This window comes from Pezoporus flaviventris, unplaced genomic scaffold (assembly GCF_033815535.1).
Source record: "Pezoporus flaviventris isolate CSIRO_AGI_PZ_B2104156 unplaced genomic scaffold, CSIRO_AGI_Pfla_v1 ptg000007l, whole genome shotgun sequence".
Taxonomy (NCBI): domain Eukaryota; kingdom Metazoa; phylum Chordata; class Aves; order Psittaciformes; family Psittacidae; genus Pezoporus; species Pezoporus flaviventris.
In genome coordinates, this window is record NW_026892555.1 from 38,219,658 (window position 1) to 38,234,502 (window position 14,845).

General features: G+C 36.2%; 1 protein-coding gene across 7 annotated transcripts in view; it reads left to right on the forward strand.

The window, feature by feature from the left end:
* Window positions 1-14,845, forward strand: part of NSMAF (neutral sphingomyelinase activation associated factor) — a 37,380-nt gene that overhangs the window by 14,781 nt on the left and 7,754 nt on the right. For 4 of the 7 annotated variants that reach the window (XR_009742530.1, XR_009742529.1, XM_061448421.1 and 1 more), the window contains 16 exons: window positions 985-1,056; window positions 1,428-1,475; window positions 1,570-1,622; window positions 2,089-2,218; window positions 3,181-3,252; window positions 4,090-4,198; window positions 5,505-5,681; window positions 6,429-6,508; window positions 8,242-8,332; window positions 8,421-8,484; window positions 8,612-8,663; window positions 9,681-9,801; window positions 10,098-10,229; window positions 11,889-11,931; window positions 12,374-12,537; window positions 13,362-13,470. Coding sequence is in view for 5 of the 7 variants with exons in the window: in XM_061448421.1 (XP_061304405.1) it covers window positions 985-1,056; window positions 1,428-1,475; window positions 1,570-1,622; window positions 2,089-2,218; window positions 3,181-3,252; window positions 4,090-4,198; window positions 5,505-5,681; window positions 6,429-6,508; window positions 8,242-8,332; window positions 8,421-8,484; window positions 8,612-8,663; window positions 9,681-9,801; window positions 10,098-10,229; window positions 11,889-11,931; window positions 12,374-12,537; window positions 13,362-13,470 (1,517 nt within the window). In the remaining 2 variants the exon portion in view is untranslated. Of the gene's footprint in view, window positions 1-984; window positions 1,057-1,427; window positions 1,476-1,569; window positions 1,623-2,088; window positions 2,219-3,180; window positions 3,253-4,089; window positions 4,199-5,504; window positions 5,682-6,428; window positions 6,509-8,241; window positions 8,333-8,420; window positions 8,485-8,611; window positions 8,664-9,680; window positions 9,802-10,097; window positions 10,230-11,888; window positions 11,932-12,373; window positions 12,538-13,361; window positions 13,475-14,845 lie in introns of those variants that run through there. The other 3 variants (XM_061448422.1, XM_061448424.1, XM_061448425.1) reach the window with 3 other exon arrangements.

A 14,845-nucleotide genomic window follows, 5' to 3' on the forward strand; every position in this document is an offset into this window, starting at 1 on the left:
CTATTTGCTTCCTGAAGCAGGCTTTTTTCCTGGGTTTCTGTCAGTTCAGCTAGATCATACATTATACTGAAGATCGTCTAGATTTTCATGTCTTTTTTCTTCAATTTTAAATTAATCCCATCATATCCACTGTCTTCATGTAGTCTTACTTATAAATTTTTGGTTTTGGTTTTGTTTGTTTGTTTTTTTTTTTGTTTAGCCTGAGAAATTACAAAACCCCCCAGAAATGTGTTGATACAGTCTTCTACTACATTCAGGGGTCACCAAGGGATCTCACCACCTTTGCTAAATAAGAGTTATGTGTAAGAGATCTATTGATTCATTGATCAGTGCACATACTTTTAATATATTACAGTCAAAACCAGAAATACATGTTATGAAACAACATTTAAGCTAGAAAAACTTCACAGGGGAAAAATGAGTATGCCACATATACTGGGTGCTGTGTTAGTGAGGTTTTTATTAGTGAGTAGTCACAACAGGTTGTAATTGGATTTGGGATCTTTTCAGCTCAAAACTATTTATGTAGAGGAGAACGATAACTTTTATAGCCTAGTCTTTAAAGATTTGATGGTCTAGTATCTTTTGTCTAAAAGATATACAGTAGCTGGCTTAATGTAACATGTTATTTACTAGTTCTATATTTACATGTGTTTACTTGGTATTAAAATAGAGCAGATACTAGTTCTACATTTACTGATGTTTACACTACATTTATCTGTTCACTTCAAAGCTGTTATGTTGCATTGTATTAAATAACAGACTAAATACTGCACAAAGAGCTTATCACAGGGAAGATACAGTTGTAAGGAAAAAAAAAAATCAGGTTTAACATCTGCCTTTGGAATGTTTCAGGTATACTGCAACCTTTGATAGCGTACCTTGACCAGGTTTTACAGTATTTTTCTTTTAGTTTTAATTTTATTTTTTTTTAACTGAGCTTTATTTTAAACTCATTTGTGGTAAATGTACTTTTGGTTTTAGGGTAGAACAGAACACTTATTCCAACTGGATGTTGCTGGAAAGCTAGGAGATGTTGTGCAAACTCTGCATCAGGTGTGTGGTTACTAAACACTTTATTACAACTTTTTTTTTGTGTTTTAATATTTAATGGAGAGCTTTCTTTATTCTCAAGGTGAAAGCTTGGTGAATCTATTTTTGAAATGTAGTAGTTGAACACAGCATCTAGTTCTGACAGCTGTTGTAAGCTACTTGTATTAACTTTTACTACGCAGGATGGCAGTATACAGACAAAGTAATAGAATGACAGTAGCAATGAACAAGCATGTCCTACTTTAAAAACAAATAATAATAGCTCTTTTAGTACTCTGACACCAAGAATGCTCAAAGCCCCCTTAGTTTCTATTGGCTTCTGAGCTGTGTAGGACATCTCTGTGCTGTTTCACTTACAGATTATTTTGCTTCAGCTTTACAGGGCTTCTTGTCTAGATAAGATGGGAGATCAAGCTGCCATGGTAAATATCTGCTTATTCCTGATATCACTGTTTAATAATGAAATTCTGAGTGCATATGAATCTTAAGACTTTTTTTTTTCCCCTTCCACATTAGATAACTGCCATATTGCAATCACGCTTGGCTAGAACTTCGTTTGATAAAAACAGGTATCTTTCTAATTACTTTGTACTGGGAAATTATTCCTCTTGTTGGTTGATTAGTTTGCTGCATCAGTACTTAATATCTTCTTCTTTGGGGCAGCATAAGCTCTCTAATTCAGAGAGTTGTGTTCTCTTATATTCTGAACTATCTGGAACAGAGAATGGGAAATTCTGTATTGCGAAGATGAACGTATTACTTTGTCTCCAAACCATTCTGTTTATGAATTTGTTGCAAATCAGGCATCAGTAAACGCCAAATAAAGCTCTGTATAAAACAGTCAACTGGTTTGCTACTCTGAGGCTGGTGGAAAATGTGGCAACTTTCTGGAGTACCTCTTAAAGTAGAGGTCTCGACAAAGAACTTTCTTTGTGTCTAAAATAGGGTTAGTGAAGTCCCCTTTCTGAAGAATTTAAGGGTAGCTATACCTAAGTAAGAACTGGAGGTAAACTTACTCCTTTTCTTCACTTGTAGATTTCAAAGCATTTCTGAAACGCTGCATATGGAATGTAAAGCAGAAATGGTGACACCACTGGTGACTAATCCAGGGCATGTGTGTGTTACTGATGCTAACTTGTACTTCCAGCCTCTTAATGGATATCCTGTAAGTGCCTCATAGATGGTCTTGCATATGGTATGAGCACACTGCTCCTCTAGTGGACAGTTTTCATTATCTGTATTATTCCTTTTAAATGCACATTGAGCACATCTCCAAGACTCTGTTTTCATTTATAATCAAGCTCCTTGATCTCTGCTGCTGTGTTGCATTCAAGCATATCTCTGGTTCTGAGGCTTTATTCTGTACTGATTTGCTTAAAGTTGACCTCCTCCTGACAAAGCACAAAATGTCCTTTGCTCGTTCCCTATTGATATTTTTAAAGATCACTTTTTATAACACTTCATTTGAGATAAATTGCTTAATTTTACTCTGTGGTGCAATTCCTACCTAGTAAGAGCTTTATATACATTTATTTCATATTGGAAGATCTTAGCTAGGTTTCATATTAAACTAGTATTTTTTTTTCTCTAGAGGAAAACTGAATGCATGTTGCAGATATTACTGCTTTGGAACCTTCTCACAGAAAAAGCAGCGTTAGTCTTAGCAGGCCACTGATATTTGTACGCGCACAAGGAAAATTGTATTTCACAGCTGATGACAAAATGCCATTCAATTTCTGTCCACCAGGTGACACCATTGGCAAACAGTTTGCCCCGCAGCTCAGTGGCTTCCTTATTCTTAGCACAGTTTATTGTGTTCTGCTCCTTTCTCTTGCATGATTATTATAACTGGTGACAGACTCGGCTGATAATACATTGCTCGTTCTTTGTTCTTAAACTGCTTTGCTACTCATACAAGAATCAACAGCAAAGACAAGCTTTCTCTTTTTAGTATAACTGTTTAGAACCACTGTTCCACTGCTAAAATGATATGGATGGATATTGTTTTCATATTTCTAGTATCTCTATTCAAGAGAAATTTCATATTGACTGGAGAGGTTAATGTAGAAGAACATAAACCTTCTAGAATATCTCCATCTTTTCTTCCCCCTCCCTTGTTCCCCACAGAAACCAGTAGTACAAATAACACTGCAAAATGTGCATCGCATCTATAAAAGAAGGCATGGGCTAATGCCACTGGTAAGCTCAAATATTACTCTCATTTTAATATCTTGCTGTATATATTTTTTCTTAAAATGACCAGCTGAAACTATGTGCATCATTAGTTAAAAGCTATGCGTTTTTAAAAACTCTGGATTAAAAAGTGAACAGGACTCAGAAGATCCTTTCTGGCTTTTAAGTGTTTTAGTTCCCTGTGCTGTTAAAAGGTTGAAAGCAGGAAGAGTGAAACCTGTCAAGGATGAAAAATGTCTTTCATAAGCAGTCAGTGTAGGGGAAGGTAGAAGGGAGTATCTCCAGGGAGTGATTCATTCCATTTATTTCAAACAGCTATCATCGGATGGAATGAATTACTCTCATGGTGTATTTTCTCTCAGATTTGATTCATGGAGGGAGTTTGATCGCCAGTTTAGATGAGAGTAATGTGGAGTGATGAGTCCCCCTGTACATGACTGAGGAGTAATGAGAGTGCTGCAGTGCGACCTCAGTTGTATGCTTTCAGTGTTTGTACTTTCAGTCTTAAACAAAATTTTTGTCTCAAAACACGTTTAAGATAAATAGACATTTTACTCTGTCTCACTCCATTCACTTATGATATTGCCTGTGATTAATCAATCCAGACAGAGCCAATCTATGGACAGCTATAAAGCTATTTGCTCAACTGGCTGTAAACTGAATGCTTTTATGATTGGAAATAGGAAAGATCAAAATGTTAAACTTTGTGAGCAAAATGTCATGCAGTTTAGAGACTTAAGCTTTAGATGCTAGCTACTGGAATATTCTGTTGAAAAAAAAAATGAATATTACAGCTTGTCAGTAATTGCTCTCATTTACTTTTTCCCTCCCTTTAACTTTAAGGGACTTGAAGTATTTTGCACAGAAAATGATCTGTGTTCTGACATCTACTTGAAATTCTACAACTATCAAGATCGAGATGAGCTCTATTTCCTTATTGCAACATATATAGGTTTGCAGTATTTATTTATTAATGTAGTTTGTAGTACCTTGTGTGGGGAAATTTGTCTGGGCTTTGCTCTGTTGTTATGTGGGAAGAATGAGAAGAACAAACAGATGTATTAGCCCTGAACATTTTTTAGAAGAAGCAGCAAAGTTCAGAATAAATATTGTGAAGTTGCATATATTCTGTTTGTGTTTGAAGAGCTGAGTATGAAAGGTAAGACAGCATTATTAAAGTGAAACTAATTCTTTTGATTTGTAACTTGATATGCACTCATTGAACACCTCCCCCTAACCCCACTCCACCACCACCACCAGCCTCATTGACCACCTCCCCCTAACCCCACTCCAACACCACCACCAGCCTCCCTATCACCCTCACTCCCCCCAAAAAAACAACACAAAACAGTTTATCTTCAAAGTAAGGGGTAAATAAGATCCACTCGGCTAAATTGTGTTTTGCTGAAAGAATACAGACTGCCTTTTGGATGGATACCCCTGGCACCTGCTAAAGTCCAAGTAAAAATCCTGTTAAGAAAGTTCTTGTAACAGCTGGATACCCAGTGCACACATAAATATCTGAACTTTCCTCAGTCTTAGAAGTGGTTGATGAAAGTTACCATTCTGAACCAGTTAATTTCTCATTTTTATTAAATCTTGTATGCATTAATTCCAAGAAAGTGATGCATATCTTTTGCAGATCATGAACAGAAGCTAACAGGCTTGCATGGTTCCTAGAAAAACAAGGAGAAAAAGAAATCTGACTACAAATAAACATTGCAACTCATGTTTACTGCCAGTATTGAAAGTGTTTAAATCTCATACTATTTTGTCGTTGTACCAGAACTCAGTTATGTTTTATTGAATTTGCATAAATATCCGTTGATATTTTCCCCACTTTACAAAGCAAAGTGGAAAGTCCACACAGAAATGATTGCTTCCTCTGAGAATCATTTTAATCTTTTAGATTTTCCTTTTAAAAGGAAGTAGATTCTGACACGAGTTTTTGTTATTGAATTAACTGCATGCTGTTACCCTGCTTCAAACTTCATTTTCTGGATAACTTTCAGAGGTGAAATTTCAAGCTGCAGGTGAAGATGGTGATGATGATGATGTAGCTTAGTTCTGTTTGAATAGATCATATTAAAAATGTATAAAGTATGGTAGTTTTTGAAACATGAAGTTGCCATTTAATTCTGACTTGTTCTTTTAAGCACCTCTGACCTTAATTTTTTATATTGCATAATACTAATCATGGTATAATTTGGGGATGAAACTCCAAACCTCAAAACTCTAAATGTTTTCTTTTGTTTTAGAAAATCACATTACAGAGCATACAGCTGAAAGTTATATGTTGCAATGGCAGCGAGGACATATATCAAATTACCAGTATCTTCTTCATCTCAACAACCTGGCTGATAGAAGCTGCAATGATCTCTCTCAATATCCTGTATTTCCCTGGATAATAGCAGACTACTCTAGTTCAGTATTAGGTATGTGGATACAAAAAGGCATGTTAGTGTATCCTGTCCAATGTGAAATGTTTTGGGGAGGAGGGTGTTTACACTGCATAAAGTTCAAGTTACATCAGAATGAACTTGGCATTAGTGATTTTGGATGTTGTGCAGTAAAATGGCTTTTTGTGGAACAAGTTGGATGCACTGAAATGTGTAGAATCCAGGTGTTCTTTTACAATTCTTAGCATTATAAGTTGAAAGGAAGAGGCTAACAAGGCTTGTGCCTAAATTAGGCTTCTTGATTAAGGGTCTTAGTGCAATTTGTATTGGAAGCTTGCCCTTTTGAGAATTGTGTCCCTATACATGGAGTAGAGTAGGGGAATCTCATGCTATTCATCAGCACCCGCTCAAACACTTCAATCTCATAATTTGGTGGGACTTAACTGTAACCTGACAGAATAGTGAACACATAGGAAGAAGACAATAACAGCTGGTTTTGTGCCTCAGCTAGTGGGACCTGTATTGACTAGGTGATGCTAGTTGCAGTAGCTGTCACGTACATGTAGCTACTTGTTCTTAAGCAAGATTATATTTACCTGTAAGAAGAAATGAATAGCCGTTTACAGTAAGATGATTCTTTTGCAGTAATGAAACAAAGAAAATTACTGGAGAGGTTTGTATTGGGTTTGGGTTTTGTTTTGGTTTGTTTTTTTCTTTTGTTTTAAATATTGATTATATTCCTGTCTAGTAGAATACATAGAGTCTAACTGTTTTTTTTTTTAGATCTGACAAAACCTGAAACATTCCGTGACCTTAGTAAGCCAATTGGTGCCCTGAATAAGGAAAGGCTGGATAGACTATTGGTATGTATATCTTGGCTTTTATGTGCTGCACTTTTTTTGCCTTATACATGTTGTTAATAAAAGGACCTTTATCACGAAAGGGAATTATGTAGATATCTAACACTAACTATAAACCTTGTCTGAGCAAACTTACTTATAAACATACCACATTTATTTTTCAGCTTAGTTTCATCAGTACTGATTTTGTCAGTATTAATTTAAAATTACTTTAATCTGTTTTCTCTCTCTTACTACTGTTTCGTACGTATATGCTTTTAAACGCTTTTACCTCACTTTTAAAATAAACTCCCCAAATCAATTTAATTGTTGTGTTTACATTTATATGGCAGTCACTGAGGTGCTGCAAACATATCGAATCATAGAATAGTTAGGGTTGGAAAGGACCATAAGATCATCTAGTTCTGACCCCCCTGCCTTCTCCAACAGTTCCATGTCCTTTTTATGTTGAGGACACCAGAACTGCACACAGTACTCCAAGTGAGGTCTCACAAGAGGAGAGTAGAGGGGCAGGATCACCTCCTTCAACCTGCTGGTCATGCTCCTTTTGACGCAGCCCAGCACGCGGTTGGTTTCTGGGCTGCGAGCACACACTGAAGCTGGCTCATGTTCAGTTTCTCATTGACCAACACCCCCAAGGAAAAAAAACCTGAAGACTAACAGATTTAAATGTGTAATGTAAAATATGTATTAGAATTAAACAGGACAAAGTTATAGAAATCTTAAGTACCTCCATTTAAGAAAAATGCTGAATTTGGGGGAGAGTACTTCAAATGGAGGAAATCTGGATTCATGGAGATCAGAGCACCAGCCTGGAATTTCCACATGCAGATAGTAATGCACAGTCTTTTTCCACTTCTCAAAGTAGGCAGGCTTTCTTTTCATAAATAGTTAAACAGATAGTTACAGACTTAGAAGGTACGCTGTTTCTTGGCTTTTTATTCTTTGCATAAAATTGTCTCTTACTGCAAGTTAATTATTCCAAAATCATTTACAGAATGTAAGTTAATTATGTAGTAATTTATATTTAGTAATTATTCCACAGTCATTTAAAGAACATAAATATATTTAATGCTTTGGAACCTTTATTAGTTCTTAGTGAGGCATTAGAAAAAAATGTTGCCAGACTAACTGCATTATATTGACAAAAGATTAAATGTTTCAAAGTAATAGGGCTTCCTAAGATTGTAGAAGGAAAGAACATGATCAATATTATGTTTTCAGTCATGGTAAACAATGTTTTCTTTCTAAGATATGACTGTTTCTTTAAGCTGTTAGCTGCCTCATGCTTACTGCAGTAAAAGTAATTTTATTTAGATTATGATAGGTTTTGGAAATAACACATAGGAGCTTCAGATAGGAGGGAATCTTCCAGGTTGAATTAAGTCAGTACATTCTTCTGTACTCTCTTTACACTTCGTATGAAAGATAAAAAAGGAAGCGCTTGTTTGCACTCCTTTGAAGTTGAGTCACTGCAGTTACATATGAGAGAGGAAAAAAGACTAAAACCTGGTAATTCTGGATTCAAAGTTGCAAAGAATTTCTTGCCTTGTAGATTTACTGATCTGATTACAGCTGCATGTTTATTAGAACCTAGTTTGTTTCATTGTTTAAAGAAGAAAAAGAGGGTGGTCCTAATCTCTGTCTTTAAAAAAAAAGTGTGTTTATATTCAATATTGAAGGAAAGCAGGAGTGCTGATTTTAAACAGACCTCTCTTTTTCTTCATATGTTGCAGACACGTTATCAGGAAATGCCAGAGCCTAAGTTCATGTATGGGAGCCATTACTCATCCCCAGGATATGTTTTGTTTTATCTCGTTAGAGTTGGTAAGACAGTTTTTATGTTCTCTCTGAGCAGTTACCTCCAAAGTGGACAAGGTTTGGAATAAGCTGATGGCCTTTTCTTTCTCCTTAGCTCCAGAATATATGCTCTGTCTGCAGAATGGAAAATTTGATCATGCTGACAGAACGTTCAATAGGTTTGTTTACATTTTGTCTCTAAGGAGCTTGGGTTTGTTCTCGAATATGCCTCAAGAGAGTGCAAAGCTTTAAAAACTGGGGGGGGGGGGGGGGTTAACAAATGTGTGATTGTTATGTGTTATGTAGCCTTGCAGAGACCTGGAAAAACTGTTTGGATGGTGCAACAGACTTCAAAGAGGTAATTGACTGGAAAATTGTTCTAGTCCTTCTTGATAATCGCTGCTAAGCTTTCTGTTCTTAGCGGTCTCCTGTTGATTTGAGAGTTTTGGGTTGGGGATGAGGTATGTTTGGTTGGGTTTTTTTGTTCTGGTTTTTTGTGGTGTTTAGGTGTGTGTGTGGTAAGCCAGTTGACTGCATTTTCTGAATCCTTTAACATTTTAAACTTCTTCCTTCTGTTGAATTCCATAATTGCTTGTCTGTGTCTGCTTTGTGGCTTTTAATTTAACAGAACTGTCATTGCGAATGTTACTGGAATAAATGAGAATTACCAGAGTGGATTAAGGCTGAAAAGATGCAATTTTATATATTGTCTGCTGGAGTCCTGTAAGGATTTGGCTGTATTACAACAGTACATCTGGAAAGGTTAAACTACAGAAGTTTTTGGGTTTTGAGCCTTGTAGACTATAGCTTGTATAATATGTAGAGAATGATTAACTGTCAGATAGTGGGTGCTGTTAAATAAGGTTCCTTTGATAAAGGAGTTTAATATAGTGATTCTTAAAAAAAAAAAAGTCTATAGTTAATGGTTAGCTATTGTGGTCTTTAAATTATTGGCTTAACCTCTGAAACTTGTCATTCTCGTTTTCTGTATTTTTGCTTTGATTCTCAACTGATGGCTATGCAATGAGAGTTCTGAAGATATTCTTACATATTATGGATTCATGTGTCACATATTACATGTTAAAAATATTTATGCCGCTCTGAATTTAGCTCTGAAAATTGCCTAGTAGTTGGAAGGATAATGGGGGGAAACTTTCAGACTTGCTTAACTGACAGAGGATAAAGCCTGGAAAAATTACTACCCAACTTTAGGGCTTGGCATATAAACCTTGGTAACTTTTAGTTTTTATTTAAGTTATTAGTTATTTTATTAAGTTATTAAGTTATTTAAGTATTTAGGGTTTTTTTTTAGTATTCTACTGAAGTGATGAAATCCCAGCTAATCTCAAAACTTCCTTTTATTTTTTTTTTTCAGTTGATTCCAGAATTTTATGAAAATGATTCTAGTTTTCTAGTAAACAGTTTGAAGCTGGACTTGGGAAAAAGGCAGGGTGGAAAGATGGTTGATGATGTAGAGCTTCCCCCTTGGGCGTCAGGTAATAATTCATAATACAAGAAGTTTGAATATTAATTCAAGATGATCTGGATTCCTGGGATGTCAGTTCTTCTCTCAGAAATGCCTGTTCTATTTTCTTCTGAAGGAATTTTTCCTTCAAAACATTGACATAATTAATAGTTATGTTTAATTTTTAAAACAAATTTGAGGTTTGGTGGGGGGTGTTGGGGTTTTTTTGGTTGCTTGCTTTCTCAAGAACGAAGAGAAACAGAGATGGATACCAGTACTGGGTGGTGTATCTTCTCCTTCAATTAACTTTTCTCTTTCTCTTGCCAGGTCCTGATGACTTTCTTCGGAAGAGTCGAGAGGCTTTAGAAAGTCAGTATGTATCAGAACATCTTCATGAATGGATTGACATAATATTCGGCTACAAACAGAAAGGAACTGAAGCAGTTGCAGCTCACAATGGTAAATATATACTTTATAAAAACAAATTAAAAGGTGCTTTAATTAGGTAGGAATGGTAAATAACAGTGTTTCTAGTGTCTGATTTGTTTTAAGCATTCATAACTATCCTTTGAATGTTTGATCCTTAAAGGAAATGCAGTTCTTTGTTACTGAAATAATGTCTTATCTAGTAAAATCTATTGCTTTCATGGTGATTTGCATCTTTGAAGATGTACTTAAGATGACAGCATACAACCCTCATGGCAGGGGGGTTGGAACTAGATGATCTTTAGGTCATTTTCAACCCTAACTGTTCTATTTTATGGTAGGTCAGAAGGGTCTGCAGCACTGCTGTTATTTGCTCGCACTGCATGGTGTGGCAATGTAGTGTGGAATTGCTGTTTCCCAATTAAAAATGGGAGTCTGTAGGGTTTCTACACAGACTATTTAACTTTCCTGTACTGTAATTGCAGTGTGAGAATTTCAATGCAATTTTTTCCTCTCCTTCTGAGAGAGAATTGGCAAGTGAAAGAAGGGGCCAATGGGCTAAAGCTCTCTAGGAGCAAGAATGTAAAGAAAAAAAAAAAATCATGTACGTGACTAAGTTTGTCCTTGTGTACATATATACAGCTGCAGTAGTATACATACTTCTTCCTGTATATGTTGAAAGCTTTACTGCTTGCAATCTTATTCTGGGCATGTATGTAATCGTTGTGAATGCTTACAAAAGGGGTGATTGCTACATGGATGCGTTAATTTATCTAGACCTAACAGTAATAACAATGATTAAGTTATTCAGCAGTCTAATATTTAGCTATGTGTGTTACTACCCAGTAAGGAAAAGGTAAAGGAAGATTAGTCAGATTTTTAGGGTATTTATTCCAGAAGCCTTGATGTTTTTGATGGATTGGAAGTAACAGACAATGTTGAGGTAGTCTGCATTTTTGAAGATAGAAGTTTGAAAACAACTTTCCTACAGCAGGGTGGGGGGGGGGGGAGAAGGAATAGGCAACTCTTCATTGCAGTAGTTAATGCTTTCTACTTCCTGGATAAGATAATGTGATTTATTTTGTGGTGGGTTTTTTGTTTGTTTGTTTTCTTCGGTTTGGTTTGTTGAGGATTTTTTAATATGCTTCCCGACATGTTCTTAAATAGTATTTTAGGCTTGCAGGGTTTGGCATCCACTCATGCTGTGACCATAAGTGTCAATTACAATGTGCCAGAGGCTTTGAATATGGTAAATGAGCATTTAAATTATGGCACCTATATTTTTACCTCTCAAATGGGAGCCCATTTTATGCACAGTATGCTGCTTCTGCTGCAACATGGATTTTTTTTAGCATAATAAATTGAGGACACTTGAGAATATCCAGTTAATGCAACTGTGCTTTTTTTTTTTCCTTATTGAGTGGCGGGTATTTAATGAAGCCTAAGTAAGTAATTCTTCCTTTATGAAAGGACTGACATTCTGAAACTCTGAGTCTCTTAAAGTAAACTTTCTTCAGGTAAGAAACCCAGGATTAAAGCACAAGATCTCAGATTCTGTAGCCTGCTGAAATAACTTAGTTGCTTAAATATAACCGAGTTGCGTAAAACATACAGCTTTTTTTTTATAGTATGTATGCAAGAAAATGTCCTTGTATAGCTACATAGTACAAATAAACTTTCTTTTCCCCCCAGTGTTTCACCCATTAACTTATGAAGGAGGAGTGGATTTAAACAGGTAATTAAAAAGAATCTGAATGGTTTTGTTAAAGCAGTTAGCTGAATTTCTCAGTATCCCTCCAGATTCTCTGGTGGCTGTAAAAGTACTTTGAATGTGAATGGTGTAGCTCTTCCATTTCATACTCCCAGGTATGCAGAAAACCAGCATTGGGTTCTCGGTTTTATCATGTGTTGAAAGATTGTTACTTGAAAACTTTTTCAATCTGGCTTTTGTAAAATTGCTTTATATTTTTAGTTGATGAGCATGTTGTCATACATTAGCAAAATTATGAAGCTGTCTTCTGACAGTTCTGCACATCTGTGGTAAATCAGTTTTGTAAGAACTGCGATGGCCTATACTGCTGTAGTTAACTGTACAGGCAGGCCCATGCTTTCAGGGGAAGAAAGGAAGAAAAAGTACTTGCCTATTTGGCTTAATTAAGTATCTTGTTTTTGGAAAGTATTATGGATCCCAACGAAAAAGTAGCTCTGCTGACACAAATCTTGGAGTTTGGACAGACACCGAAACAGTTGTTTACAATTCCTCATCCTCGAAGGATAATGCCGAAGTTGAAAAGCTTGGCTGGAACATCTAGTCACAATGTTTCCATAACTGAGTCTCCAGGTAAATGTCTACAGATAAACTGGCAGTGTAATGGATTTGTAATTTTGACAAGTTCTGTATCTTTCTCCCACAGGATCTTGTTATACAACTCTTGGACACTTTCCCAGTAAGCCAACTCAAAATAAATCCATGAACTAATTGTTAAACTGGCAAGACCAATTTCATATTTGGAAATACAGGCATTGTCCTGCCTTCTGCTTTCTGTCCCTGTGATCTCCTGTGGGGCTGTTCAACCTCTGCTTTTGAAGCCATGGGAGGGCTGTCATCCCTGCTTTTTTATGACATTTTAAAATCAAGCTGATATGACAGCTTCAATGACCATATCTGCAGGCATTCCAAATGATGTAAAGATTTGCTCAGTTTTTAAACAGGGGTGTCTTTAGGGTGATCGATTGGCTTGGTCTAAATAAACCCTAAGAACTTACATTAAGCACCTAAATTTTGTTCCTTTTCTATGACTTAAAGCCTATGGGTTTTTTGGTTTGGTATTTTTGTTTGGTTTGACGGCTTGTTGGTTGGTTTGGGTTTTTTCCATTTTGGAAATGTATTCCCTCAAGTCTCCGGTTTAAAAGCCCTGTTTTGGAAAAAAAAAAAAACAAACCCCAAACCAACATATATTTGACAGTGTAAGCCTATGCATTCAGGAAGAAATCTGACGAAAAGTTGGTGAACTTGTCACTTTCTACTTTAGCTAAAAATTCTTATTCCTGGATCTCTCCATGATTTCTGTGCTTTCATCTTTGTCTGCAACTTCAGCTACCTAATTATTTGAAGTCAATCTTTTTCTATTTGTGATGGAGCTTTATTGTGGCATTGTATTGCAGTTTCTCCAAATGAAGAATCATTTGAAGATTTGACAGAAGAAAGTATAACACTTGCTTGGAACAACATTGCCAAACTAAAATTAGATGAGCAATATAAAATTCACAAAGAGTAGGTACTATTTTTTTCACAATCAAAATTGTTCCATTTAGTTTTGGGGCAGGGGAAGTATCTGCATGTCAATCTGAATGATGGGTTAGGTCTTAAGGTAAATACATTTCTTTGTGAGGCAGCTCATTGATTTGATTATACAAGATGATTCTGAGTATATGCTGGGTTATCAATCCAGAAAAGGTATTTGTCAGCTTGTGTTTGTTGTTGTTGTTCCTTACACAGATCTAGAGCTAAGTTCCATATCATTTTAGTAGCTGAAGCAGATACTGATTACCCTTCTCTAAAACTGTGATAGCAGCAGCCAGATAAATTTCATTGAATCATATGATGGTTAGAGTTGGAAAGGACCTTCAGATCATCTAGTTTCAACTGCTCTGCCTCCATTTATATTTTTATGACCCCAGGAGGACCTAACTTACTCATTCCATTTGTTTTTTTAAGGAAAAACAACTTAAGTTCAAGTACTGTACACCTTAAGCTGCTGCTGTATGAGCAGCTTGCAAAGTCTCCAGCTATAGGCTTTCAGTTAATCCAGGTATCAAAGTACTGTTGCGATGGTTTCCTTGGGAGTCTTGAGTCAGCAAGGGCACTTCAGGTGAACTTTGAAAATACCTAACAATGAACAACAGCTATATTTTAAAGAAGATTTTCCTTTGGCCCCATCCCTTGTGCTGGTGGCTGAACTAGTAGGAGGATTTCTTACTGCTTTGAGTGCAACTACTTTCTTGTCTGTAAACAGTATAGAAAAGAAACATTCTCTTGTCCAGAAAACAAGGTAATACTTGTAGTGAGAAAGGGCCTCTGGTACCAGGTTGTTAGGGTTAGGGAAATCCAGAACCTGAAAACAGACAATTTCAGTTTCCAATCCTTTGTTTGCTTGGTGGGAGCTTGTTTGTTTGTTTGTTTGTTTTGTGGATTTTGTTGGGTTTTTCTTTCAGATTGCTGAGAAAAACTAGAAGTAGGTCTGCGTAGCAGAATTTTGGCTGTGCAGAATTCTCTGTGCTTCCTAACAACTAACTCCCTAATATAAGCTATATATCTAAATATCTAGACTACAGTGATTTTGCCACTGTCAAAGTTGAGAAGACATGCCAAGTTCTGATTCCTGACACTTGAGGTATTCAGTATCTGCTTGTAGGCAGGTTCCTGACGGCTTTCTTTAGCTAATCCCAAATTGGAAAGACTCAGTGTGAAACTATTTGTCCTCTCATTGGGCATGTCCTTTCTGATGAGGATGAAGTTCTTGCAGAACAGTGTGGGGAACTTGTAGTGATGTTTCACTTTTCATATCAAGATATATTTTGGTCTCTAGTTATATAAAACACCACTGTAGTGCTTTTACTCACCTTGAATGTCTTAGCCCTTCCAGAGA